The sequence below is a fragment of the Xenia sp. Carnegie-2017 genome, unplaced genomic scaffold, assembly GCF_021976095.1.
Source record: "Xenia sp. Carnegie-2017 unplaced genomic scaffold, XeniaSp_v1 HiC_scaffold_22, whole genome shotgun sequence".
Lineage (NCBI taxonomy): Eukaryota > Metazoa > Cnidaria > Anthozoa > Malacalcyonacea > Xeniidae > Xenia > Xenia sp. Carnegie-2017.
The window spans coordinates 13,328,004-13,352,264 of NW_025813485.1; the positions used below are offsets into that span (position 1 = coordinate 13,328,004).

The 24,261-nt window shown below is 35.5% G+C and overlaps 3 protein-coding genes across 3 annotated transcripts; 2 read left to right on the forward strand and 1 right to left on the reverse strand.

Annotated features, from left to right (window-relative positions):
* Positions 1-12: 12 nt before the first annotated feature.
* On the forward strand, positions 13-3,564 carry LOC124446236. The gene is made up of 6 exons (XM_046997066.1): positions 13-931; positions 1,867-2,116; positions 2,205-2,383; positions 2,464-2,577; positions 2,669-2,752; positions 2,830-3,564. Exons 1-6 carry the CDS (start codon positions 338-340, stop codon positions 3,139-3,141), a joined length of 1,533 nt encoding a protein of 510 aa, XP_046853022.1. The 5' UTR covers positions 13-337; the 3' UTR covers positions 3,142-3,564.
* On the reverse strand, positions 3,368-11,927 carry LOC124446231. Its single transcript, XM_046997059.1, has 16 exons — positions 10,930-11,927; positions 9,673-9,859; positions 8,892-9,179; positions 8,092-8,271; positions 7,366-7,437; positions 7,191-7,277; positions 6,995-7,056; positions 6,870-6,920; positions 6,659-6,780; positions 6,461-6,518; positions 6,059-6,338; positions 5,809-5,991; positions 5,355-5,423; positions 4,661-4,768; positions 4,524-4,575; positions 3,368-3,892 (listed from the first exon to the last, which is right to left on the reverse strand). Exons 1-16 carry the CDS (start codon positions 11,460-11,462, stop codon positions 3,804-3,806), a joined length of 2,421 nt encoding a protein of 806 aa, XP_046853015.1. The 5' UTR covers positions 11,463-11,927; the 3' UTR covers positions 3,368-3,803.
* A 72-nt stretch (positions 11,928-11,999) lies between these two features.
* LOC124445154 (centrosomal AT-AC splicing factor-like) lies at positions 12,000-24,085 on the forward strand. Its single transcript, XM_046995860.1, has 15 exons — positions 12,000-12,175; positions 13,949-14,112; positions 15,830-15,928; positions 16,043-16,109; positions 16,259-16,312; positions 16,813-16,895; positions 17,703-17,747; positions 17,940-18,001; positions 18,282-18,322; positions 18,397-18,427; positions 19,237-19,262; positions 19,361-19,423; positions 19,537-19,625; positions 23,086-23,136; positions 23,415-24,085. The coding sequence occupies exons 1-15, from the start codon at positions 12,044-12,046 to the stop codon at positions 23,449-23,451; spliced, it is 1,044 nt and encodes a 347-aa protein (XP_046851816.1). The 5' UTR covers positions 12,000-12,043; the 3' UTR covers positions 23,452-24,085.
* The last annotated feature ends 176 nt before the right edge of the window (positions 24,086-24,261 follow it).

Sequence of the window (24,261 nt, forward strand, 5' to 3'; positions counted from 1 at the left end):
GGCTGACACAACAAAAACCGATGCGAAATTTTACTACAAGTTGATTCATGTTGGTCGAGGAAGAAACACGATCGTCTTCTTAGATTTACTGCTAAAAAATAATGCATGTGCTTCTCTTATTGGATTGTAAATTCTCAATTCTCCCAACCTAACCTTGCGTGTAAAGCTTCCCAAGATAAGACTAAACAAATCGAAATATTTATACTTCAACATTGAGTCAGAGCTGAACCTCACGGCTTACTCGGAGTGTATACGTCTTTCATTGCAAACGCTTGATCAAAAAACCTGTTTACCTGTTTATCATCAGGAAGTCGAGGTTTGGCCCGTGCATTTCATCATGTGTCGAAATTGCCTTTTGCCACAGTGGAGTGAACCCATCGAAGTTGATGTAGCATCTTTGCCAACGTATTTTTCAAAAGAGCAGAGCTGGAATTTCGAGCGTTTAAACTTTGGAAATGGCACTATAATCGACACGGTCGATGGTAAGGGCGCACGACCGTCGATAACTGGTCGTGTCGGTTGTCGACTTCGTGATGGCTTTCTGTTAAAACCAAACCCGCATTTTCCTGGAGGAAGGTATCTCCTCGTTAGCGAGGTGCTTTATTGTCCTGGCCGACGTTATGGTTGTACACCTCGCAGTAATTGTACTGGAAAACGACGTTTTTGTCATGCTTTATGCAAACTTTCGATTTTCGCTGATAAACCAAGTACTGCGTTTATCTACTATTCTGGTTCACATGGCACCGGTGATGTTTCCTCTTCAGAAAAACATAGACCAAACAAGCAAATGTTGGATGAGCTACGAAGGCTTAGAGTGGAACAGTCGATAACTCCTTCACAAGGTTATGAGTGGTGCAAGGCCTATTTTGCTCAACATAACTTAGATGAAAAGACCATGCCAACAAAGCAACAAATCAAAAGTGTTTTTAAGGTATTAATCTTTCTGTCGTTTGAGGATATATTTCCCCTCAACTAATGTCAGCATGATAGCAATCATCAGGGTGGGTGTCCCAGGAAATCCTTACCCCGGGCCATATTAGCTACCTCTCCTCTTCATAAATTTGGCCATCTTATAAACTTTAACTCGTATCTTTATAATGGTGAAACTCTTTTTCAAAACCTAGATTTCTGGTGATCGAGGGTATTACAAGTTGTTTAGCTGTATAAATTTTGTCAAATGTTATTCAAACCAGTCAGAATTGCTATGACTCTTTAGCAATGACATCATGCATTGGTAAACCTGTTAATATTCACACATTTAATAAACAATAGGTAGTAATAAAACTAATGACTCAGGAAGCATTTGGCTAATTCAAAAGTGCAAAGGTCACCAGATTAGCTTATTGCAGAGCCCATGCCATTTTTCCAGCGCAAGGCCTCCCTAAAAGAAATCTCAAAATTAAGTGGCATTTTTTGTAATTTTCATTTGGAGATGTTAAAAAATGTCTCCATAATTTCATTTAAATATTACAATGCTGACATGGCATCAACTTCTGTAGAGAGCTGGTGCCGGATAGAATATAAGTCCACAATTAAATTTGCCAATTTCATGTTAAGATAATATGCAGGGTGGGGTCAGTATATACCATAGTAACTAGTGTTTATGATTGGTTCAAATAAAACACATTGAAAAGTGCTTTTGAAATGACAAATTTTAAAGGTGAATACCTACACTTAATGTTCATTGCTATTTTATGATTCATCTAATTGTGAAGGTCATTTATTTTATGTACATACTTATACTGTCTATGTGTGATATTCAACAAAGAGAGATTTGACACAATTTTTTATGTTATATGTTACCTGTATTTACATACCCTCAGTATGTTTATATTTATATATTAATATGTTATTCATGTTTTAAAGCGTGCATCACTAAAACAGTCCAAATTACGAGAGTCTCTAAAAGTAAAGGAAGAAACAAGCTCTTCTGGCATTCAATCTGCCTCACAGGAATCTGGCAATAGTTTGGCAACCTCCCTTTTTAAATTTTCCCAAATGCCTTTGACAGAAAATGGTGAAAATGAGATGACATCAGAGAGTGCTAGCAACACATCCTACATCAGTGTCTCCCAAGATGGAACTACAATCAATGTCTCATCTTCTTTTACCCCAGGTATCGTAGGAAACTGATTACTTACAATGCTTCAACCATATTCACGTTTCACAATTAGTTGATCATTTTCCTCTACATATGTACATAGGTGGTACTCCTGTATCAATCGGTGCACTTTCAAAAATTTTTGGTTCATCTCTGTTCACTACTGCAGTTTCTCTACCAAATCAAGCGGCTGCAGTTTCTACTGATCAAACTGCATTGCAAAGTTTGGCTGAGAATAATCATAATAAAGTTGTTGGATTGGTGACAAGTCCAAGGACACTGGTAATTTCACTTACATTTTACATATTTGACGTCATTCAAACTATTTCCATGAAACAAAGTGCAAATTCAACATCTTTTAGGATGGCGAAAAGGACACGGATAAGCTTAAAGAACACATTCGCATTTTGCAAGATGAGAATTTCACGAGAATTGCGCAAATTGCCGAACTGCAAGTTGAGTTAAATAATTTAAAGGCAAGTTCTTAGTCACATGTTCAATTTTCGTGCGACAAAACTTCAATGGTTATTTTTTCTTACATGTGGCTGTTCATATCTGATAACGTAGGTGCAGATTATGGAACTAAAAGAGGACAATTTGAAGAAAGCCATTCATATCGCTCAGTTAGAGCGTGACAGGAGATCGGGACAGGTTTGATAGTACAACTCCCTTCTTAATATTTTAATATTGGATTGGCAAAACGAAGTTATCGTGCCTTTGTTCATTAGGTCTTAGATGTGGAAGGGCAAGGTTTGGAGAGTTCCCAAAATATGGAGCAAGAAAACTTAGTAACCAATGGTGAGGAGACTGTGGTTATTGAGGAATCACAAGGATCAACTGTGGATGTTGCGGATAATGATAATGAAAATGTAGAAACGTCCGTTTATCAACAAGAGGTATGCAATACTCGAATGACGGTTGCTGAACCTGATCTTACAGGAAGTCACGATTCAAGCGAAGCAATACCACAGCCAATACAGAATGCGGTTGTTGATGTCAACCCTCCAGCTATTGTGGCTTCACAAGAGGTTCAATTATAGTAGTGTTTGTTTTATACATTTGATGAAAGTTTTCCAAAAGCACTCAGAAGTCACATGACGATGGTCGTACTGGAATGGTCGTGTCACAATCATGTCCATTGGATGGAATGATATTAATTCAAACCACAAAACTACGTAAAAAGTACAAACTAGTTGAAAAAAGTTTCTGGAAGAAGGAAAACTGTGTTGAAAGCAAATATTCGTTGGAAGAAAGAAGACTTACCCATTACAAGAAAAGAAGTCGTTTTTTATTGGGAAATCTCTGAAAAATACAGCGTTGTTTTTTAAATAGAAAAAATAAATAAAATAATTAAGGTTTGTATGTACAAACAATTTATATTCATTATCTCTTGGGAGGTATTAACTATAAATTTCTTCAGACAATATTTTCTGAAATGATTACATTGTACATGCAATGATTAATACCTAGGTGACCTTTCTTCTTTTCGTAATATTTACTGTCAAACTTAAGGATTAACCAAAAGATTAATTTTGCAGCATATTCGATTCGTAATTCAAAATGTTCAATTCCGAAATAATTTTTACAATTTTTACAATTTTTGAAGAGGTTTAAGCGAAGGTTCTTGTACGCACGATGGTGATATGGCGAATCTTGTATCATAACGTACAATTGCTCGTTAGGTTTGGGAAATCGTCCGGCTTTAAATTTGAAAATCTTCCAGTATTACTTCATCAACTTGATGACAAGAAGAAATGACCGATTGAGCCAAGTTCCTCCAATCTACTGGATCTTGAAAAATGCCAATAATTAACATAAAATATTATTTTCGGGACCTTTCATCACAGCGTTTTCATTAATTACTTTTATCGAAGAAATTTACGTTGGAAAGTCAATAAGTGTGTATGTGCGTGTGTGTGGGGGGAGGGAGTGCGCATATTATAAATTATGAGTGATAATAATTAGGCAGTAGTTTTATTTTTTCTGCATATTCCATGCATTGAATACATTCGAAAAATCAACGAATAAACATGGCAATTTCTCAGTTTTACGTAACACGAGAATCTGAAACAAAGTAAATGATGCTGCTTTAGAATTGCTTACTGTAATGGTAAATCAGGTAATGTTTTAATAATAAATTAGGCTGATGAACAAAAATTGCAAAAGTTTCCTACGCGATTCTATGGTCCATGTCTACTGGGCTGCATTGTCGATATGTATCTTTTAAAGTCAAAAATAGACCTGTAGTAAACATTCTCATTCATACTAATTTCTCTATTTCAATGTAAAATTAGAGAGCATTGTCCTAAAAACAATTGAGGGGGTCTACCATCATAGACCTCTGTCCCTACCCAGCTCCCAACACCCCGACATGTTCATATATGTACTACTTAATACGCATATATTATCATTGTTCAAATACCTTTAAATCTTGCCCAATCACTGAGAATTTTGCCTTTCAACTTACTATAAAACTGAATTAAGAATAACTTTTTTAGAAGGGAAAGACTTCATGATATTAGATATTTGAATTTCAGCATACTATACAGTTGTGGCTACCTTCCAATTTTGCGACAAAACAAGGGAAATTCTGTTTTTGTTCAATACGACGAAATTATCGGCACATTTTGATATTTCTTCCACGTTTTTCAAGAAGAACTGAACTAACTAGAAAAGAAAACATGAAGACTTACACAAATGGTGGCTTATCATCCGTGTTCAGCTTCATGAGCTCGTTACATAAATGATATTATCACGGCTCAGGAGCGCAGCACATCCTTCAGAAAATCCCGGGGGGGGGGGTTCTACGTTCTAAGACATACTTTTGTAGCGTCTGTATTTGAGAGAAAAGCCCACAACTTTAACTGGACCTCACATTCGTCCTCTATTTGTTACTAGACCGATATTTCATACACATATCACAAAAGCTGGCCTATCACCCCCTACACCAACCCGCCTCCTATTGTCCATCCCAGTCCCTGCTAGCCGTACCAAAAAGCACGCATGATTAAATTATCGAACCATGAATAGTTCAGTTTATCCAGTTTTCTCTGGCAAAAGTGACGTGTTCACGGGTAGCTTAAGTAAAATCAATTATATTATATTAACATGTAATGTATATTGTGTTTTATATTGTAACAATATATGATACAATTTATCATAAGAACTTGGTTTTCAACTCATCTAGCCTTGGTAGCGAAATGTAATGAGATCACATCAGGATTACATTCACATGATCGCTAAATCTTTTTACCTTTTCTTGCAGCTCTCGGCCATCTTTGAAAAATAAGTATTCTTCTACAATGTTCAACATTTGACATACCTAAATGTGCATCAAGAATAATCAGTAAGAAATTTATAGAATATTTTCCATTTTGTCAATATTTACATGTTTAAATTCAAAAAGGAGTTTTGTCGTTCTCAATCCATCAAGCATTACTAATGAATTATTAATAGCTCGCGCTTGGGGGTGAAAAAATGAAAATTTCCACCAATGAAATGATGGTTTTTGACAAATGGGCGGGTTCTTTCTAAAGTAGTCTCACTAAAGTTTTTTGAAATTTTAAACTTTTGTCTCATCAGAATTTCGCTATGAAAATTAAATTTGCCGACAGGTTTAATTTTTTTTTGGGGGGGGGAGAGGGGATATGCCTTTGCGACAATACTAGCTTCATGTTTAATGTTAAATATATAAATAAACAACGCACCGTTGTGGCAGATACAACGTCATAAATCCTGTTGAGGCAACTTAATCTAAGTTCAGGTAGTTCATAATACGTTGCAGCACAAAGAAGCCCAGGTAATGTACTGTAGGTTATAGTACAATTATCGTTGTGAATATATTCCATCACTCCGCTGAATATGTCCGCTTCGAACTCGTTCATTACAAACTAAAAAAGAAGCTTTATTCGTTACGTGTGCACAAGAATGACATTCGTCATTTTTATTAAGACCTACCTCTCTGGTTCTTCCAATACTATCGTTAGAAATTTCGTATGTTTTCCCGCCCTTCTTGAAGGAAGTTGTCGTCACAAACTCTTCATTTTTCGGTGATGTTTGTAATGAAGATTCTATAGAAAATTTTCCCTTCTTATGACTACTCTGCTTTACGACGCGCATTTTTGCTTTCTTCATTGCAAGTCTCGTGAGGCTTTTCCCTTTAGAGTTTGCATTCACTTCTAGGTTGGTAACAACATCTCCAGGATGAGTAAAGTTTATCAACATGTCACGGAACACTCTATAGATTTATGGAGAATAGACAATATCAGAGTCACAATGCAATCAGTTTCAAGATATTCTTGGAAATATTCGTGATATTGTTTTGATATTCTAAATAGCTCGAGGACAAGCAAAGCGTACCTGCTTTTACGACACAAGACAGACCTATTTCCATACACCCGTTTCTTGTAAGTTTTACCTAAAAATTTTTTGCAAAAATTGATTAAAAAACTGGAATGGAATGGAATTCCTATTTCACGAAAACATAGCTAAAACCAAGCAAACTAAAGCGGTAATTTTATCCAGGTAGAATTAATCTTTGATGATTTATCAACGAACCTGCAAGAAAAGCTACATCACCAGCATTAATCCCATCTGCTTGTGAGCCAACGAAATACTTTAACTTTTGACTTGTTTCATCCATATTGTACAGAGAATCATCAGACACTGATCGTCCTAAACTACAACACAGCCATAAAATGTTCATCTAATCCTTCTCTAGGAGAACAAAAGTTACAATCCTACCTCATTCCTTCGCTGATTTTCTTACCTTTCTAAACTATTACTTGCAGAAGACGGCAAAGAAGACGAATGCACAATCCTAAAATTTCATCTGAAAAATGAACCTCACTTGTCTTCAGGAGTTTTTCTTTTCAATCATGGAGTAGTCCCTACCTTTCATCGTTCATCATCTCATTGTCCAAAATTGATTGCATAATCTGAGATCGCGTTCTTTCCTTCGCACAAAATATCAAAATAACTGTTATTTAACATAAGTTAGCGAATACATTAAATTTCCTACACAGTTACAAACTAAGAGAGGATACATACATACACATGTATACCTTGGGATATTAGTAGATGCAATTACCTGTACGGTGGCGAACTTTGGTGCATTATAGCAGGCTCTGTCACCGTTGATGATTTTTTGCAAAAGCCAATCACGAAATTCTTTACCCTAAAATAAGTGATAAACAAAATAAGTTTACCGTCAATGCTGTGCATACAAATTTAAGTGAAAATAACAGTAGCAAAGTAGTATTCACATGTTCGAATTCTCCCCCATCGATTAACTCTGGTCCAAACCATGGAACCTCTTGTCGACAAATAACCGAAACCTAAATATTTAAATACATCAAATACACGTAGATGTCAAATGCATCACCTCCTTACTAGTTTCGTTTCAATCTTCTTTACTTTAATCTCCTTCACTTCAATCTCCTTCACTTCAATCTCCTTCACTTCAATCTCTTTCACTTCAATCTTCTTCACTTCAATGTCCTTCACCTCATTCGCTTTCACTTCAATGTCCTTCACTTCAATGTCCTTCACTTCAATCGCTTTCACTTCAATCTCCTTCACTTCAATCTTCTTCACTTCAATCTCCTTCACTTCAATCTTCTTCACTTCAATCTCCTTCACTTCAATCTCTTTCACTTCAATCTCCTTCACTTCAATCTCCTTCACTTCATTCTCCTTCACTTCAATCTCATTCACTTCAATCTCCTTCACTTCACTCACTTTCACTTCAATCTCATTCACGTCAGTCTAGCTCCTTCACTCATAATTGAAGAAGTTAATGATAAACAATACAATAGTGACCTATTTACTTGGTGGAGTTAAATGATCAGTCACAAAACGTTTCCTTGTCGTTATTTTTACCACTAAAACACTGAAACAATTAAATTGTGTACATGCTCATTTACTTACGACGGTTATGGTAAGCAAAACTCGCTTTTAGAGTGTTTAAGCATGAAAGTGAAGATATTTACCTTGAATTTCAATCGAAATTCTTTGTTTCGTTCTTTGCCTGGACTTGCAGGCTGAACTTGGACGATTATGTAGGAATAAATGAATTGGGACTTTATCCACAATGGTGAAAACGATGTTTCTGGTGTATCAGAGAAAACCACACAAAGAACGTCGTTTCCAATATGCCTTTTCTTTCCAAGCTAAATTTCAAAACAAAAACAGAGATTGAGTGTCGAGAATTTTGCCTCCAAACTAGTAGTCCTTGATCAACCGACAATAATGTTTACAAAGATATGGTAAGAATAATTATACAGTAATGCATAATTAGACTCCCTCTCGCTTACATATGTCCTACAACTGACGCTTTCTTCACTCTCTCTCAACTATCACTCACTTTTCTTGACGTCATTTACTGATACTTCGTGCATGCTACTAATTAACGATGAACGATGCCCCTATCAGCTTCCGACACGAGAGTCTATAGTTAAAATACTATATTTTCCTAGATAAAACATATACCTCGATATATAAAATAGAATTGGTACAAATCACATTAGAAAAAACACATTTTGACAGTTTTAAAAATCGCATCTTACTAAAAAATTGATTAGGTCTGCAACAACTGGTATTTCCTCTATCACCCCCCCCCCCGCCTTATTTTAGATCTCTCCCTCCTTCTAATAGTCGCTCATTTGAAAGGTGAAGCAAAAAATAATTTTAGATCCCCCCTTAGAAGAAATACGGTGTCTGCATACAGATATGTCATTTCTACGATGTGTTGATCTTCTAAGAAAGAAATTGAAAATGAGACAAAACATACAAACTTATTATCTTCTCCCGTATTTGGCATTAATGTTGACACATGGAACATAATATCGTTCATTCGATATTGTGTATATATCGATTCTTCTCCATTGAGACATGTTGGAGACGTGTCGAGGCCTCCTGAATATCCTTGAAACTCGTGCAATTTCACGTGTTCGCCGAGAATGTTCAAGAAACTTTCAAAGTTCGAAGAATGGGACGTGTTCGAAAAAATCTCCTCTTCGCTTTGTTGTCCTTCCTTCACGTACAAAACGCCAATTTTAAAGTCAGATTTCACAAACACCTAAATCGGATGAGACTTTTCAATTAATTTCATTGCCAATCATGAGTACTTCTTAATAAATTCAATAGTGAAATCATGAAACAAATGATAGACATTTAAGAAGCTATCTGTTATAAAAATGTATTCTCCAAAAAGTTGAAATTTTTCTTTTATGAGACGTTTTTCTCTAACCAGAACGTTATTCTGGTTAAGAAATGAAATTTGTAGGAAAAAAGCAACAAAAAGGCACATATAAATGGCGACGCAAATAAACACCTATAACGTGATTCGGAAAAAAATTCGACGAACGAAAAGTTTTATAGCCAAATGACAGTCTCATAGTATGACAGGCAGACGATTTGGTCTCGTCATAAATCGGTGAAATGAAAGTTTACTTTGAAAATAAAATTCATAGCCGTATAATGTCGTGCCATATTTCCTATCCAAAAATAAATTAAACAATCACCGATTGAGATTATGGATGTTCGAAATATACGCATTATTTTCATTTTACCCGTTCTAGTTTCACCAGCGCTTGGCCATTTGTATGATGGCTGATCACCTGAAGTGGAGTACTTAGTTTCATAAGATGTGTCAGACTTTCGATCCAACTGAACGGATCAGAGTAATGTTCATAAACACCGAGCAGAGATGGCAAGGTTACTACATGAAGACTGACCAATGAACTTCTTGCTAAGATTCTAATTGGAAAAATGACAGTCAAACCATAAATGAATGAAAACAACAGCCTGGCTCGTCAAAATTCATTCTCATTTGCATGAACTAGTTTTAAGGTGGGTTATTTCGAAAGCCATCACATGCTGAGTAAATTTGATGGTCATTTTCGAAATGTGTTTGCGTGCTTTTGCCCGTTCTCGAACGTATGTTGTTTTTCTTGAAAAATCAGGAAGTTACGTGTTATTAAAACAAATATTAAATTTCTCAGAGTTAAGTCATGAAATTGAAGTATGTATTAGAGCTTTGTACATGTTGGTATCCAAATAAAACGCACTCGTTTAACACAAGTGTTTTTTGCGAGTGGAGTTTTGCCAAAATGTCAAATTTCTATCAGTGGCGTCCTACAAAAAGGACCTGCCTTCAATTGCGAAGATTGGGTCTCGCTGACTTGTATCAATAAAGTTTTAAATGATGTAACATTTGGAATAGCTGCAAAATAATGGAGAATCGTCAATGAAAGTCAAATATTGTATTGATCACATGCATAATTGGTGCACCAGCTGAGCTAGTCAAACACATTCATAAATAAACAGGTTTTGCCATTTCAATGTCGAAAATTGTGGAGTGAATTTCGATACAAACCCCGTCTTGGACCGTTTATTGTACGTAAAAAGACGTTCTTTTTCTTCGGGGAAGATTGATTCTTATCTCAATTACTTTTAAAATGGCTTATTATCGCTAATTTTGTTAGGGAGTTGGCAAAGCCCATATTAGGTAATGATACACAATTATCAGTATGCATGACAAAGCACATATGGAAATCCATACTATTCAATTTTCTTCATCTGCCCAATCACAAAAACATACGTTAGAGCACTTAACATCAAAATATCTTGATGACAGACTTTGGCAACAATGTATCACTTGCCCCATAAGCCAGCAATATTTATGTACCCACTGCTTATGTACGCCGGTCACCTCCGTCAATGAAAGATATTAATAACCAATCTGGTGGCCAGTTCAAAATATTACAACTTGGTAAATTTAATAGTAATTATAGTTACGACAATGCAATAATAAATTAAGGCCATACCTGATGTACTCTTCTCCATGAAATATTTCCACCTTAAGACTCAAAATTATTAATCCAATAACATCATCGATGCTGTAATAGTTGGTGTGCTTGCTTCCATAGAAAAATCCCTCGTAAACTGGAATGTCCTCGTTAGTCGCATCAAAAAAGTTTTCATATGGAGATCCGTTTTTCCATTGTTTCTTATTCGCCGCGCACAAATGACACCAAGAAACTTCCGATGCAAGCGAGTTTGTTTTGTTTTTCGCTAAAATGCAATTGCTTTCTTTAAAATTTTTCAGTTCGTGTATACCTAGTTTAAATTTAGCTTCGTTCAGCGCATCAGATTGATCTGGCTTCTCATTCAATCTATTCATCTCGGGCGATGAATCTGACCTATAAAAAGTTTGAATCGTATTCGGATTCCGTATACGATTATCACGATAAACTCTTAGACTCGAGTCAAGAGTAACATGATATCCAGTATCTGTCAGCGACTGACTACTTTTTGACATCCAACCCTTAACTGTCTTAATTTGCTTGGAGATACTCATACCCACACAAATTCCCCAAAAATTCCAGGACTCTACAAGTCTTGACGTCTTCTCTGCGATTTCGTACTTATTGTTTCACATAAACAATCATACTTAATGCCATGTAATGTTGACAGCAGCGGTTTGCGAGAGCGGCGAGCCTGAATGAATGGAAAATGAATTCAAAGGTGTCTGTTAGTCATACCGTAAAAGATTGTTTTCATTGAAGTAACGCCTGCTCAGAAATATGTTTCTCTTAACATAAAATTTTCATCATAAGAGTATTATGATTTTCATCAATACATCGCAGCTGGCTTCAAGTAAGTAACAGACGTCGATATTAACAGATCATATTGACCTATTCTTTGTGACCTCGAAGTGACGGTCTTCAAAGTAATTCGCCAACCTTTCATTAAACTCGAGCCTCTTTTCCTGTTTTGATACAAATTCACCTGAAAAGAGGGTGAGTGTTTCATTAACTCATCTGCATTTTTATTGTTTGGCTACGCTTTGGAAAACTTTAAATAATACCGAGAAAACTTGCCTTTGTAAGAGCTGCGTTACTAGGTACCAGTTTCAATTTCGAGCTCACGGTTGTCAAAATGGCGTCGGAAGGGAATCATTTTCAGTTTTGTACTGTTTGTCGTAGAAATCATAACCAAGGAAGAAAACACGTGTATGGAAAGAAGCATTGCCATAACACAAATGCGATATTAATCAAGTATGGAAAAAAGGTAGCTGTATAATTTTTTTAAATATCTGAAATATTATCAAATTATATGTATATTTTATAAAAGTGAAATTGAAAACTCGTAACTCGTTTACTTACTAGTTATTACTATTATTTAATAGTTTATATTGCTAAATAGTAAACTTTAATCGAATAGCCACAATTTCTACTAGACCAGATGATCATTGAGAACATTTTCAGTTGTCTTGTTGGCAAATTTATGAACCTGGCTTTATATACTTTCATATTCTCCCTGAGCACATTCCCACCTCTACCTTTCTTTGCTTTCCATATTTTCTTAATTAATAATAAATACTAACTGATGCAGTCCTTTATTTGATTGAAATAATAATAAAGAATTGCAATACTAATTATTATTAGTAAATCAAAAATGTTTTTAAAGTGCCTAATGAAAACTCAAACACATCTAGGTTTTTGATCAAATTTAAGAAAAAATTAATTCTTATCAGGAAAATTGTACATGATTTTAGACACACAGCATAATTGTTTTTTAATTAGAACCTTTCTCTTTTACACTGTTTAAGAGCCTTGCCAAATATATTTACTAATGATAAATTCTTAAATGAAATAGATAATAATATGTATGTAATAAAAATAAACACATAAATTGAGCTTTTGAGGTATGTTTGCCTAACGCTAGCACCACAACTGCTCTATTGGTTATGATTCTTATAGTATGCAATCTTCAAACTGTACATTTAATGTTAGCTACAATGAGACCTTTAATGAAACCTTTAATGAGACCTTTAATGAGACCTTTGCTAACTTGACAATGAGCTTTAAATGCAGCTTGTGTGCAAATTGCACAAAACCCTAGGATTGTGCTATCCATTGGTTAGTGAATTTTTCATGCCCACTCTCAAATTTTCAAATTCTCTTCTCAATAGTAAAACTTTGTTTACTTCTAAAGGAAAATTTATATTGTTGGTTTTTAGATTCTGTTATTTAAATGATTTTTGAAATGGAGAAACATTTGCACTATATATATGTGAATAGCACTATATACGTAGGCTTTGAATTTAGAATAACTCTGTGAATTCATTTAATGCAGGAATAGCGGAGCATATGTTTTGTTGGTAGGCTATATAGACCACCAAATTTGGGGACAAGTAAGTGATCTGGGAAATTCAGACTCACTGCTCTGCCATCCATGTTTATACATATGATTTAAAACCACTAGACACCTCAGAAATGAAAGATTTTTACTGTGTTGGCACAGGTTTATGCAAACAAGAAGAGTTTTGGGAGAACTCAAGAGAAGATCAGTGCAAGCCCAAGACTGAAGGTCAAGGTTTGCACCTGCTCAAGAGCTCTCACAAATGCCTCTGAGGTTTGCATAAGCCGGTACCAACATGAAAAACATCTTTTATTTTTTTTATAAATTAACAATAATGCAAAACACATGAATCTAGAACAAATGTTTCAATTTTTTCTCTAACATGTATTCTTGATTTATTTGCAATTTGCAGATTCTCTTTGATTGGTTTAATTGATCTAGTTCAGATCATTTTTCACAGGTTAATGCAAACTCAGCTCTAGAACAATCAGCACACACGTTTTACTATTAAATTTTCTTCAATGAACGATATATGAAGATTTTTTATTTCTGACTATTCCCTTCATATTTCTTCCACAGTAATATCATTTCAAACAAAGAATTGGTTAAAGTTGGTTTTCAGATCTGTGTTGTTATGAAACTTTTACCTTTACTAGTTTTTTACTAATATATATTTATAAATATTTGTAATTGTTTTAGATTGATGAAGCAAGAAAGACAATAAATACTCCTTCCGTTATGAATGGTGAACTTGAACCGGGATCAAAATTTTGGTGCCATTTCTGTCATATGGACGTGAAGAAGCATGTCACAGATGGTGAAGTAACCATTCAGTATGGTGGTGTTTTTGAACACTTGGCTAGGTAAGAATATGTAACAGATGGTGAAGTAACCATTCAGTATGGTGGTGTTTTCAAACACTTGGTTAGGTAAGAATATGTAACAGATGGTGAAGTAACCATTCAGTATGGTGGTGTTTTCGAACACTTGGTTAGGTAAGAATATGTCACAGATGGTGAAGTAACCATTCAGTATGGTGGTGTTTTCGAACACTTGGTTAGGTAAGATCATGTAACAGATGGTGAAGTAACCATTCAGTATGGTGGTGTTTTTGAACACTTGGCTAGGTAGGAATATGTTACAAATGGTAAAGTGACCTTTTAGTATGGTGGTGTTTTCGAACACTTGGTTAGGTAAGAATATGTCACAGATGGTGAAGTAACCATTCAGTATGGTGTTGTTTTTGAACACTTGGTTAGGTAAGAATATGTAACAGATGGTGAAGTAACCATTCAGTATGGTGGTGTTTTTGAACACTTGGTTAGGTAGGAATGTTGAGCTAAAGGGTTTAAGCATGAATGACTTTGTTGTTCTCAGGGCTCAAAACATCAGAGTATCTGGTTAAGATAACTTATCAACTAGTGACATTTCACGTCAATCAAACAATTGCAGTATTTGACTTTAGTGTAGAGCGACAACCCACAAGCTTGCAACTACCTCCATTTGATACATTTCTGTCTGACCAGGGTGCTAAAAAATGAGCCCACTGTAAGCATTTAGGGTCAGTTTTTGTTGATTGAATCTAATTACTTCAGTCATCTAACGTTACATTTTTGGCAAAAGTAGCTAAAAAGAATGCTATGTGTAAGGTTTCTGTGGGAAATACATGCCTAAGTTGGCATTCAACGCTACGTAGCATTGCATACGACACCATATGTTGTTGATAAATGTTAAGTAACAGTCTTAGTAAAGTTTACTTGCCTTCATGTACAACGCCCTATGACATGCTCGGATGAAACAGTACTTTCCAAAATAACGTATTTAGCTCTGTACGTATGACATGCTTTAAATTATTTGATAGAACTACAATAAAGCGATGCACTAGACGTGAATTTTAAAATAGAGTTTATTCCCTTGCTTCATTCCTATAAATACTCTTTGCAAACTACTGTTTTGAAGTTGTATAAATGATAACTTCATACTCATCAAGCATCACACTTTTCAAGCTATTTCATCCAGGCAATAGCCGTAACATATTTTTGACTATTCAAAAACGACGTTGGACTACTACAATAAACTACTTTTTATTCTTGGTTTTTCATGTGTACGCTTGTCGTGCCTATTTTTTGACTTTGAATTTTGGTGTTATAGTAAAATAAACAAAAACATTGAACAATCTCACGTGGCTCCTTAAAAGAGAAATTTTTAAAAAAATGTAAAAAACATTGTGCCAAACCTTTTCGAGCAAGATTGAAATGTATTTCTACAAGGTATATCAAAAAGAGGCAACTACATATTCTAGAATGTGTATTGTTACGAGGCCCTATCGATTTTTTGGCCTCTGGGCCTAATAGTTACCACTATAATTTTCTCAAATACCGGAGCCCAAACATATTTTGTATTGCAAAAAATCTTATATTCATGGTATTTGCTAAGTGTTGCCGTTTTTAAAACACCCGGCTGTATGGTGAAAAAAATTTTTTGTAGTTTTTACGTCCTATCTACCAAGGCCTATCAACACTTCAATATAAGTCCGAGTATAGGGATTGTTAACGAAATAGTTTCATAAATTCATTTTAGCTCCGATCACGTGAGGAAAATGAATTCGTGGTGGGTGGAAAATGGCGCCAAGAAAGAAGAAAAAGTCAAATTTTTACTTTCTCACGATGAGCTCCGCAGGTAACTAATATTTAATTACAATGAAACTCTGATGACTTCGCTCTTTTTGACGAAATCGAGTTTTCATTATTTCATACATGTAGCATTGTCTTGTCATGGTCGACTTTATTTTAGATTTAAAGAATTCGTAAAAGAAAAACTAGAAAATCTTCAGACTGAAATTGGAAAGAATTATGACAAAGTAACATTGAAAAGATCATTGTTAAATCGTTGGAAAAATTATCTTTTACAGTCGTTGCGAAATGAGGAATTCTTGTATAGCTTGAATGAAAACTGTCACCATAAATGAGGCTCCCAACCACTATTTGATATCGAATCTTACTTTATTAGAGTGTTTTAGCGATACAAGAGCAGGAAAAACGACAAAAATTTGCCGCATCGCAGGTCTGTAGTTCGTAACAGTTTCCTGATTGTGTTGTCGATGGTGGTCATTGTATCCGTTGAAGTAAAAGTACAAAAATTTCATGATAAGTATTGTTTTAATGGACTTAGGTTTTAATGGACTTAGCATGAAGTTGTTGTGGAATGAAGGAGTTGTTCGATTGAAAATTTTGTTTAAATTTTTGGATAGAAAGAACTTACCGTGCATTGATAAGATTGACGTATTGATTTTTGTGTGTTCCATGTGGCTTAAAGCCTGTTTTCCACTAGCCACGTATCGTAACGTATCGTAGCAAAACGTAACAGGGCGCATGCGTGCTTATGAATTTGATGGTCAATAGGTGCAAGCACGCATGCGCCATATTACATTTTGCTACGATACGTTACGATACGTGGCTAGTGGAGAACAGGCTTAATCCTTCATTATCAACTAGCCGTTACCTCCTTTGCACATATTTGTATGTTTCAACTATTACTTTTTCCTGAATGCAATGTATATACAGCCACCAGAACCATGTAAGCCAGTGCCAATAATCTATGCAACTGTAAAGAATCGCTATGGTGTGATGCAGAATCCAACTGGATTGTATGTATAACTTAACGTGTTACATTTGTTTCTCAATCAATTTTTTATACTACAGGTTTGTAAGCTGCTTCGTTATTTGAACTCTTTTTTCAAATCCCTTATTTAAAGTAAATGGTTTGAACCCGGGAGTATCGTTACATGTTTGTAGATGTAGATTGTCCAGGTTGGCATAGTCCTGAGAAGGACTGTTTTTGTTGTTGTTGACTGACGTTTTGACAACTTAGCGGTAGTCATCTTCAGAGTAGTCATCTTTTGACTCTGAAGATGACTACCGCTAAGGTTGTCAAACGTCAGTCAACAACAACAAAAACAGTCCTTCTCAGGACTATACCAACCTGGACGATCGACATTTACAAACATGTAAATCCCTTATTTCTTGATGACGCTTTGGATAGAACCGAAGTCATCATGAAACTATTCGAAGGGAAATCGTTCGATAGTTGGGCTTGCGAAAACTCCTTTACAAATGCGGTTTTCACTTGTTTTAATAATGGTATCTACTAGCGTTATTTCGTCATCTCTCAGTAAAAGGGATGAGATCTATATAATCAAGCAATTTATCTATGTACTATATAATCTTGGTAAACAAGCTCAGTATTTTTATTTCGCAAATATGATGACCAAACAACACGCACACGCTTGCAGCGAGAACTTCTTCAAAGCTAAATGCTCTTCAGTTGTCGTCTTTTTGAATCTTTCCAAGATATATAATGATTTTCATGTTAACAATGTGAACATCTTATGTTGCTATTTTGGCTTGCAAAACTTCTACTCCATAATTCATTTTTGCTTGAAAATTTATTACAGCCACGACGGTCAAAGAGTCTGGGGTGGAGGTGTTGTAAAATACAGGTATACCATACATTATTTTGCTATGCTATTAAATTTTCTTTCAAACATTCCCTATACTCTTTTAACATATAAAGAAGTATCCATGGCTTATTATATGCTTAACAATCTGAGTATCCTTGAAAACCAACCACAAGGTGACGTGTTACATTCTTGGCAACGTCTCTTTTCATCATTATTTGTTTGTGTTTTTAGTGTTCGCTCTGATCAATGGTACCCGTGGGACTTTGATCTTGAAGATGGGAGAAAGGCTCCCAGTGTGTAGAAATTTATGTCAATTAGTTCGAAATTTCAGCTATTTTAAACTTCTGGAGCCGGTTGTTCAAAAGCCGGTTAACTTAGCCTAGAATTAATAACCAACCTATGATTAGATTTAACCTTGCGTTATGCAAATTTAAGCCAGGGTTAGCGTTAACCCCCTATTGAACAACCGGCCCCTGAACGTTTCCGTTTCTCTTGAGATTTTTCAGTTTACTCATTTGGCGTGTGCTGTTAGATGAGTTTAATTGTGTGAAAAAAAAATTCATTTTTACTCAGAGGGAGCCAAGAAGCTTCGTGTCACAGTTGAAACAACCAAGGTAGCTATTTTGATTTTGCTTCCTGGCAGTAATGTGGATTGCGAATTTATGCGTTCTTTCTTCGTATCTTTAAGAACGGAGAAATCTCACAAAATATCCATACAGGTATGTTTTCTTATTCCAGATATTAATTTGGTAAATTTGAATTTCTGCTGTTATTTTTGACGATTGTTGGGTTTTTTCAACACTCTTATCGAACTCTGTGTTTAGTTATTGTGCCTTGGTTAATGTGCTTTGGCTGGTGTGTTTTGGACAATTTGCTTTGGTTAATGTGTTTTTGTCAATGCGCTTTGGTCAGTTTGCTTTAGACAATGTTCTTTAATCAGTGTGCTTTTGTCAGTTTGCTTTTGGTCAATGTGCTTTGGACAATGTGCTTTGGTCAGTGTGCTTTGGTCAGTTTGCTTTGGTCAGTGTGCTTTGGTGAGTGTGCTTTGGACCATTGTGCTTTTGTCAATATACTTTGGTCAATGTGCTTTGGTCAGTGTGCTTTGGTCAGTGTGCTTTGGTCAGTTTGCTTTGGTCAGTGTGCTTTGGTCTGTGTGCTTTGGACCATTGTGCCTTTGTCAATATGCTTTGGTCAATGTGCTTTGGTCAGTGTGCTTTGGTCAGTGTACTTTGGACCATTGTGCTTTTGTCAATGTGCTTTGGTCAGTATGCTATGGACCATGTGCTTTGGCCAGTGTGCTTTGGTCAGTGTGCTTTGGTCAGTGTGCTTTGGTCAGTTTGCTTTGGTCAGTGTGCTTTGGTCAGTATGCTTTGGACCATGTGCTTTGGTCTGTGTGCTTTGGAAAATATGCTTTGGACAGTGTGCGTAAGCCTATGTGCTTTGAACAGTGTGCTTTGGACAGTGTGCATTAGCCAGTATGCTTTGGTCAATGTGCAACCTTAAGATGGGGTATTTTTTTTAATTTCAGGTGCTACTCCTCCATGGCTTCTTCCAGTAAGTGTATTTTGATCACGTTTTGCATTTTGTCCTTTCAGTATAATAATTCATGACTCAAAATTTAGAAATCATTACACTTTATAATTTTGTCTTAGGACGACGATGAAACTACCCATTCTTCTGCTATTGGTCCATCATTTAGTGAATTTCAAAACACGGTATGCAGGACAAATTGTATTCGAAATAGTGAAGTGATTAATTGTAAATTTAATCTTGTAATTCGACAGTTTCTATTACAATAATCTCCGACATTGTTGACTGTTAAAAAATTTTTGCAGCTGAGCGTTTAAAGAAACGTGGGAAGAATCCATATCGAGTTGGAGCAAATTTCGATCGAACTTGTAAAGTTGACAACGAATGGTGAGTGAAGACTGTATATTTTTCCTAGAGTACGTTTGTAATCAATCTTCTTGGCAGTTAACTACCGCACTAATGAACTTTTTGTTTTTGAAATAGTTTTATTGGTGGCTAGTGTTTTGCCGGTTTTGCCACATATTGTAAATTTTCCATTGAGAAATTCTCCATCTATCGGTTTGTGTTCGCAATACGCAATTTTTAACTCCAACCTCAATCTTTAGTCTTTTAGTTATAGGCAATTTATCACATATTGTTTAGTGATTGGATTAAGGTTTAATTTCGCATATTGTAAAACATGGAATTATTACCCACCCCTTTTCCCGTCAAACGGATTGATTTCTCCATGCGACAGGACGTAGCATTTCGCGTTTTTCCCCGCTCAAACCACGAATACGATCTTTTGCTTGTATTTATTAAATTGGCATAAGTTGAAGCCAAATAGCTCGAGGTGTTTTTTAAAAATGCATGCTTTACGGTCGATTATAAGTAACGATGTTCGAACAAAGATTACTCATCAAATTTACCATGCCATATTTGGTTGTTCTAATATTTATGATTACATATGTGTTAATTAGTCCGGGCATTTCCCGTTGATTTGTTTGTTCATCAATAAAATGCGGGATAAGTGGGGGTATTTAAAATACTTGTTGTCTTTTGAATACTTGTAAAATCTTTGTGTGGATGTCAAATTCTTCGTATGCACCGCCATCTTATTCGGCGGTGATCATCATGATAACTGTTATCACAGAATGCGGTTGTCCAATTTAACTAACGAGAAGGCTTCTTTGCAACATGGAGCTTTTTTCAATCATCAGTGACGATTGGAAAACATCATTTGTATTGTGATCTGTTCCTTGTTCCTTCGTAGCAATATGTAAACGAATAAGACAGCGCGCGACTATCCCATTGTTCTAGTATGTATTTACACGTCATTTGCTGTCAACTGTGTCGTTTTATAGAACGTTTACGACAGGCTTTGTTGTGTCGTTTTATAAAACGTTTACGACAGGCTTTGTTGTGTCGTTTTATAAAACGTTTATGACAGGCTTTGTTGTTTCGTTTTATAAAACGTTTATGACTGGCTTTGTTGTGTTGTTTTATAAAACGTTTACAACAGGCTTTGTTGTGTCATTTTATAAAACGTTTACGACAGGCTTTGTTGTGTCGTTTTATAAAACGTTTATGACAGGCTTTGTTGTGTTGTTTTATAAAACGTTTACGACAGGCTTTGTTGTGTTGTCTTATAAAACGTTTACGACAGGCTTTGTTGTTTCGTTTTATAAAACGACAGGCTTTGTTGTGTTGTTTTATAAAACGTTTACGACAGGCTTTGTTGTGTTGTTTTATAAAACGTTTATGACAGGCTTTGTTGTGTTGTTTTATAAAACGTTTACGACAGGCTTTGTTGTGTTGTTTTATAAAACGTTTACGACAGGCTTTGTTGTGTTGTTTTATAAAACGTTTACGACAGGCATTGTTGTTTCGTTTTAATTGATTTCTGTGCTCGTATCATTGTATTGAGTTATTCCCTAGTCACGACGTCCATCCACTGCAGATAGTTAGTAGACCAACGTACATTTATGTACGCAAAGCGTACCATTTTTATTTGGCTGCTCGTTCCTGTCTCGTGTCGTTGTCATAATAGCGCATGTGCAACGCGCATGTGTCAGTTGACCTTGACCTGCAAAGATTTAATTCATCATTTTCTCACCGGGAATTTAAAAGCTATTCAGAATGTGTGAGTTCCTTGAGTTTAGAATTTAGAATATTTATAGGTCAATTGATTTTTCTGAGTTAGAGCTTATTACAAATGTTTTCAGGCCTAATAAGTTCTTTGTTTTATGATAATAGGAATTCATTGAATTAAGCATTAAGAATTGATTTTGGCATCCCACAAAGACCGCACGGTAATTCGATCTGGATTTGCTAATTGAATGATCCTTATGTCTACAGGCGGTCTCAAAGGAATGAAAGAAACGGAAATTTGATAATGTAGAGCTCATCTAGTCTGTTTTGTCAAATAATACGACTTAGAATTTAGAAAGCATCGATATCTTTTTCAAATCACATACCTACTTACTAATTGGAATTCCTAAGTGAATAGATTCACTCAAAATATGTCTTCATGAAGCGATTCATAATTGACATGTGATTATTACCATATGTGATAGCGTCAATACTCCTTATCCTGTTTATTGAAACTTTATTGATATATGCGGGTTTCAGCATTTGCCTGATGACGATGGTGGGGAATTCATTCAGCTTAGAAAAAAACTATTCAGATTAGTCGCAGCTGATTCGAAAGATAGAACACGAATTGTTTACATTTCTTGCGGTGCGCCATGTCAGTGTGGCGCCGACGGTATCAAGCCTTTTTATGAGTTGCCCGTCGTTCTTGTTTACTTTCCACTGTGTTTTCAGCAGTAGCCAGTCGGCAAGTTTCAGTACTGCTATGTCAATTGAAGAAAATTCTCTTTTTTATTTGAAATGTTTTGTTTTCGTAGCGAGTGAACGAATTTCTAAATAAACGGACTGGCTACGCTAAAACGTTCATAATATTTTTGACAAATGGGAATTATCTTTCATTTCATGATGATGATATGATCTCACACTAACATGTGTCATGTGAATACGAGAGATAAATAGTTGGAACGTCAAACGTTTCCTAGATTGAATAATAATCATTCCCAAATGAGCTAGAGCAACCGAATATTACCTGCTGTCATGTCGATGTTTGCAAAAAAAAATTTTATTGACAATCGTTACATGGTTGCTGTTACGTCATCGAAAACGACCTGATTCTCCCCTGGTCGCAATATAAGATATTATCCTGGTAATCCTTAAAGCTTCTTCAAAGTGCCAAAGCTTATCCATCACATCCTGAACCGATTCTTAAAAACGTAACTCCCACAGTTGTTTTTTGTTTCGCTCAATGGTTTCATTCCACTAAAAATCACATCAAATTAATCTAGGGGGATGTTCGTTAGCTTTGATTCTCACAACTTACACTCTTCAACCCATTGTTACTACATGTAAATCAAACGAGTACTCTACAAACCACTTCAACCTTTCAATCTTGCACTTAAGTACTGGAAGTATTACAATGAATGCTACAGTTTCATCGCCTCAACAAGTTTTGGCCGATCAACATTGAAACGGAAAAAACGAGGATTGTCAACTATCTGCAAACACAAAGCCTATATGCAAACACTCCAGATTAATCATGGCTGTTTTGATAAAATTAGCAAATGAGTGATGTTTATGTTTTAATTAAGTCTCTTTCTCGGCTTTTTTGAGTCTCTTTCTGCTCGTGCGTTTCTTAAATATTTTCTTACTGCTCGATTCGTAAATTCTATGGTTCGACAGTTTCCATGTACGGTGTTATTAATAATCTAGGATTCATTCTCGAGGAAGAAAAATATTAATATATTTGCCTTAATTTATTGTTGTTTTCCGTGTTCAGGTTGCCTTCATTTGGAGGAGTGTGGAATTCAGGTCCAAGATGGCAGACGAGGTACTTTGACCATGTATTGCATTGTATTTTCTTTCTATTAAATAGAATGTAGGATTGATGAAGTAAGGGATGAAAAGTGCATCAATCTTTCATCCCCAAAGGTTTCTGTTCAATGTATCCTTTTATCCAGCATTTCCTTCACAACTGTTCCCTTATTTAATTTCTGGATTACATGAAATAGTGTTATCGTCACATTCCCCCTCCACCCTCCATACACAAAACCGCATGCCCCTTTCTGAAACAGAAAGTAGGATTAATTTTGAATGTACCTTACGCAGGCGAAGCTTCAAGTCACGACGTGGAAAACAGACCTAAAATGTTCTATGATCATATTTGAAATTACTGCGATCATCAAGCACCATATTGTGTAACCAAATGTAATGTAACGAAACATAAAAAGGTTGGCTTACTTGAATGGCATTCTACATAGTGAACGTGGGAAGATCTGATAAATGTATTTTATTGGACAAAATTGTTCATTGGATCTAAAACTGCTACTCACTAGTTACGATAAACGAAGTAAAACCTACTAGTGAGTTGCCTTGTTTGTGCTATTTGAGCTGAAATCTTGTTTTGTATAATCTTGTGTAATGTCAATGATTGCTTCTACATGGATGACCAAAAACCTTTTAAATCAAATTGTCGTGTCTCTAGAAATTCAAGAAGGCTAGTACAGTAACACGTAACAAGAAAAATACAAGAAGTTTAAAATTGACGTTAATTTGTCATTCGACTTTAGTACTATTTATCTTTCAAATTGTTGTGCATGATGTAAATGTACCGTATGATAAATATAGCCCAAGATATTGCTTTATGTATGGGGACATTTCGCCATGTTAGGGGTTGTCTGTTGTACAACTGATAAGATTTTGCAGGGACTACATGAACATAATTTATATGCTGTAAAATTTGGAGCTACAACAAGGTTAAAAAGCTTTTCCACCTAAAATATGAGTCTACATCACTATTTGCCTTAAAATTCTAACTGAGTTTCGCAAATTAGATTAAAACGTAACAATCTATTGTAAAAATAATGATCTTCATGACTAAATTTAGGTATTCGTACATGTCAACAGGTATTTGACTGTGAGAGATTACCAACAAAAATCTTTCATTTCCATAGCT

What these genes read in the sequence shown, in the direction of transcription:
- LOC124446236 (XM_046997066.1), top strand. Translation starts at nt 338, where the DNA reads ATGTGTCGAAATTGCCTTTTGCCACAGTGGAGTGAACCCATCGAAGTT. An exon ending in AAATCAAAAGTGTTTTTAAG is followed by an intron (nt 932 to 1,866) that starts GTATTAATCTTT and finishes CATGTTTTAAAG; the next exon opens with CGTGCATCACTAAAACAGTC. An exon ending in TTGAGTTAAATAATTTAAAG is followed by an intron (nt 2,578 to 2,668) that starts GCAAGTTCTTAG and finishes CTGATAACGTAG; the next exon opens with GTGCAGATTATGGAACTAAA.
- LOC124445154 (XM_046995860.1), top strand. Translation starts at nt 12,044, where the DNA reads ATGGCGTCGGAAGGGAATCATTTTCAGTTTTGTACTGTTTGTCGTAGA. An exon ending in ATGCAGAATCCAACTGGATT is followed by an intron (nt 16,896 to 17,702) that starts GTATGTATAACT and finishes AATTTATTACAG; the next exon opens with CCACGACGGTCAAAGAGTCT. An exon ending in GGTCCAAGATGGCAGACGAG is followed by an intron (nt 23,137 to 23,414) that starts GTACTTTGACCA and finishes TACCTTACGCAG; the next exon opens with GCGAAGCTTCAAGTCACGAC.
- LOC124446231 (XM_046997059.1), bottom strand. Translation starts at nt 11,462, where the DNA reads ATGAGTATCTCCAAGCAAATTAAGACAGTTAAGGGTTGGATGTCAAAA. An exon ending in ATGGGGGAGAATTCGAACAT is followed by an intron (nt 7,278 to 7,365) that starts GTGAATACTACT and finishes CACTTATTTTAG; the next exon opens with GGTAAAGAATTTCGTGATTG. An exon ending in TTTTGTCGCAAAATTGGAAG is followed by an intron (nt 4,576 to 4,660) that starts GTAGCCACAACT and finishes TTCTTAATTCAG; the next exon opens with TTTTATAGTAAGTTGAAAGG.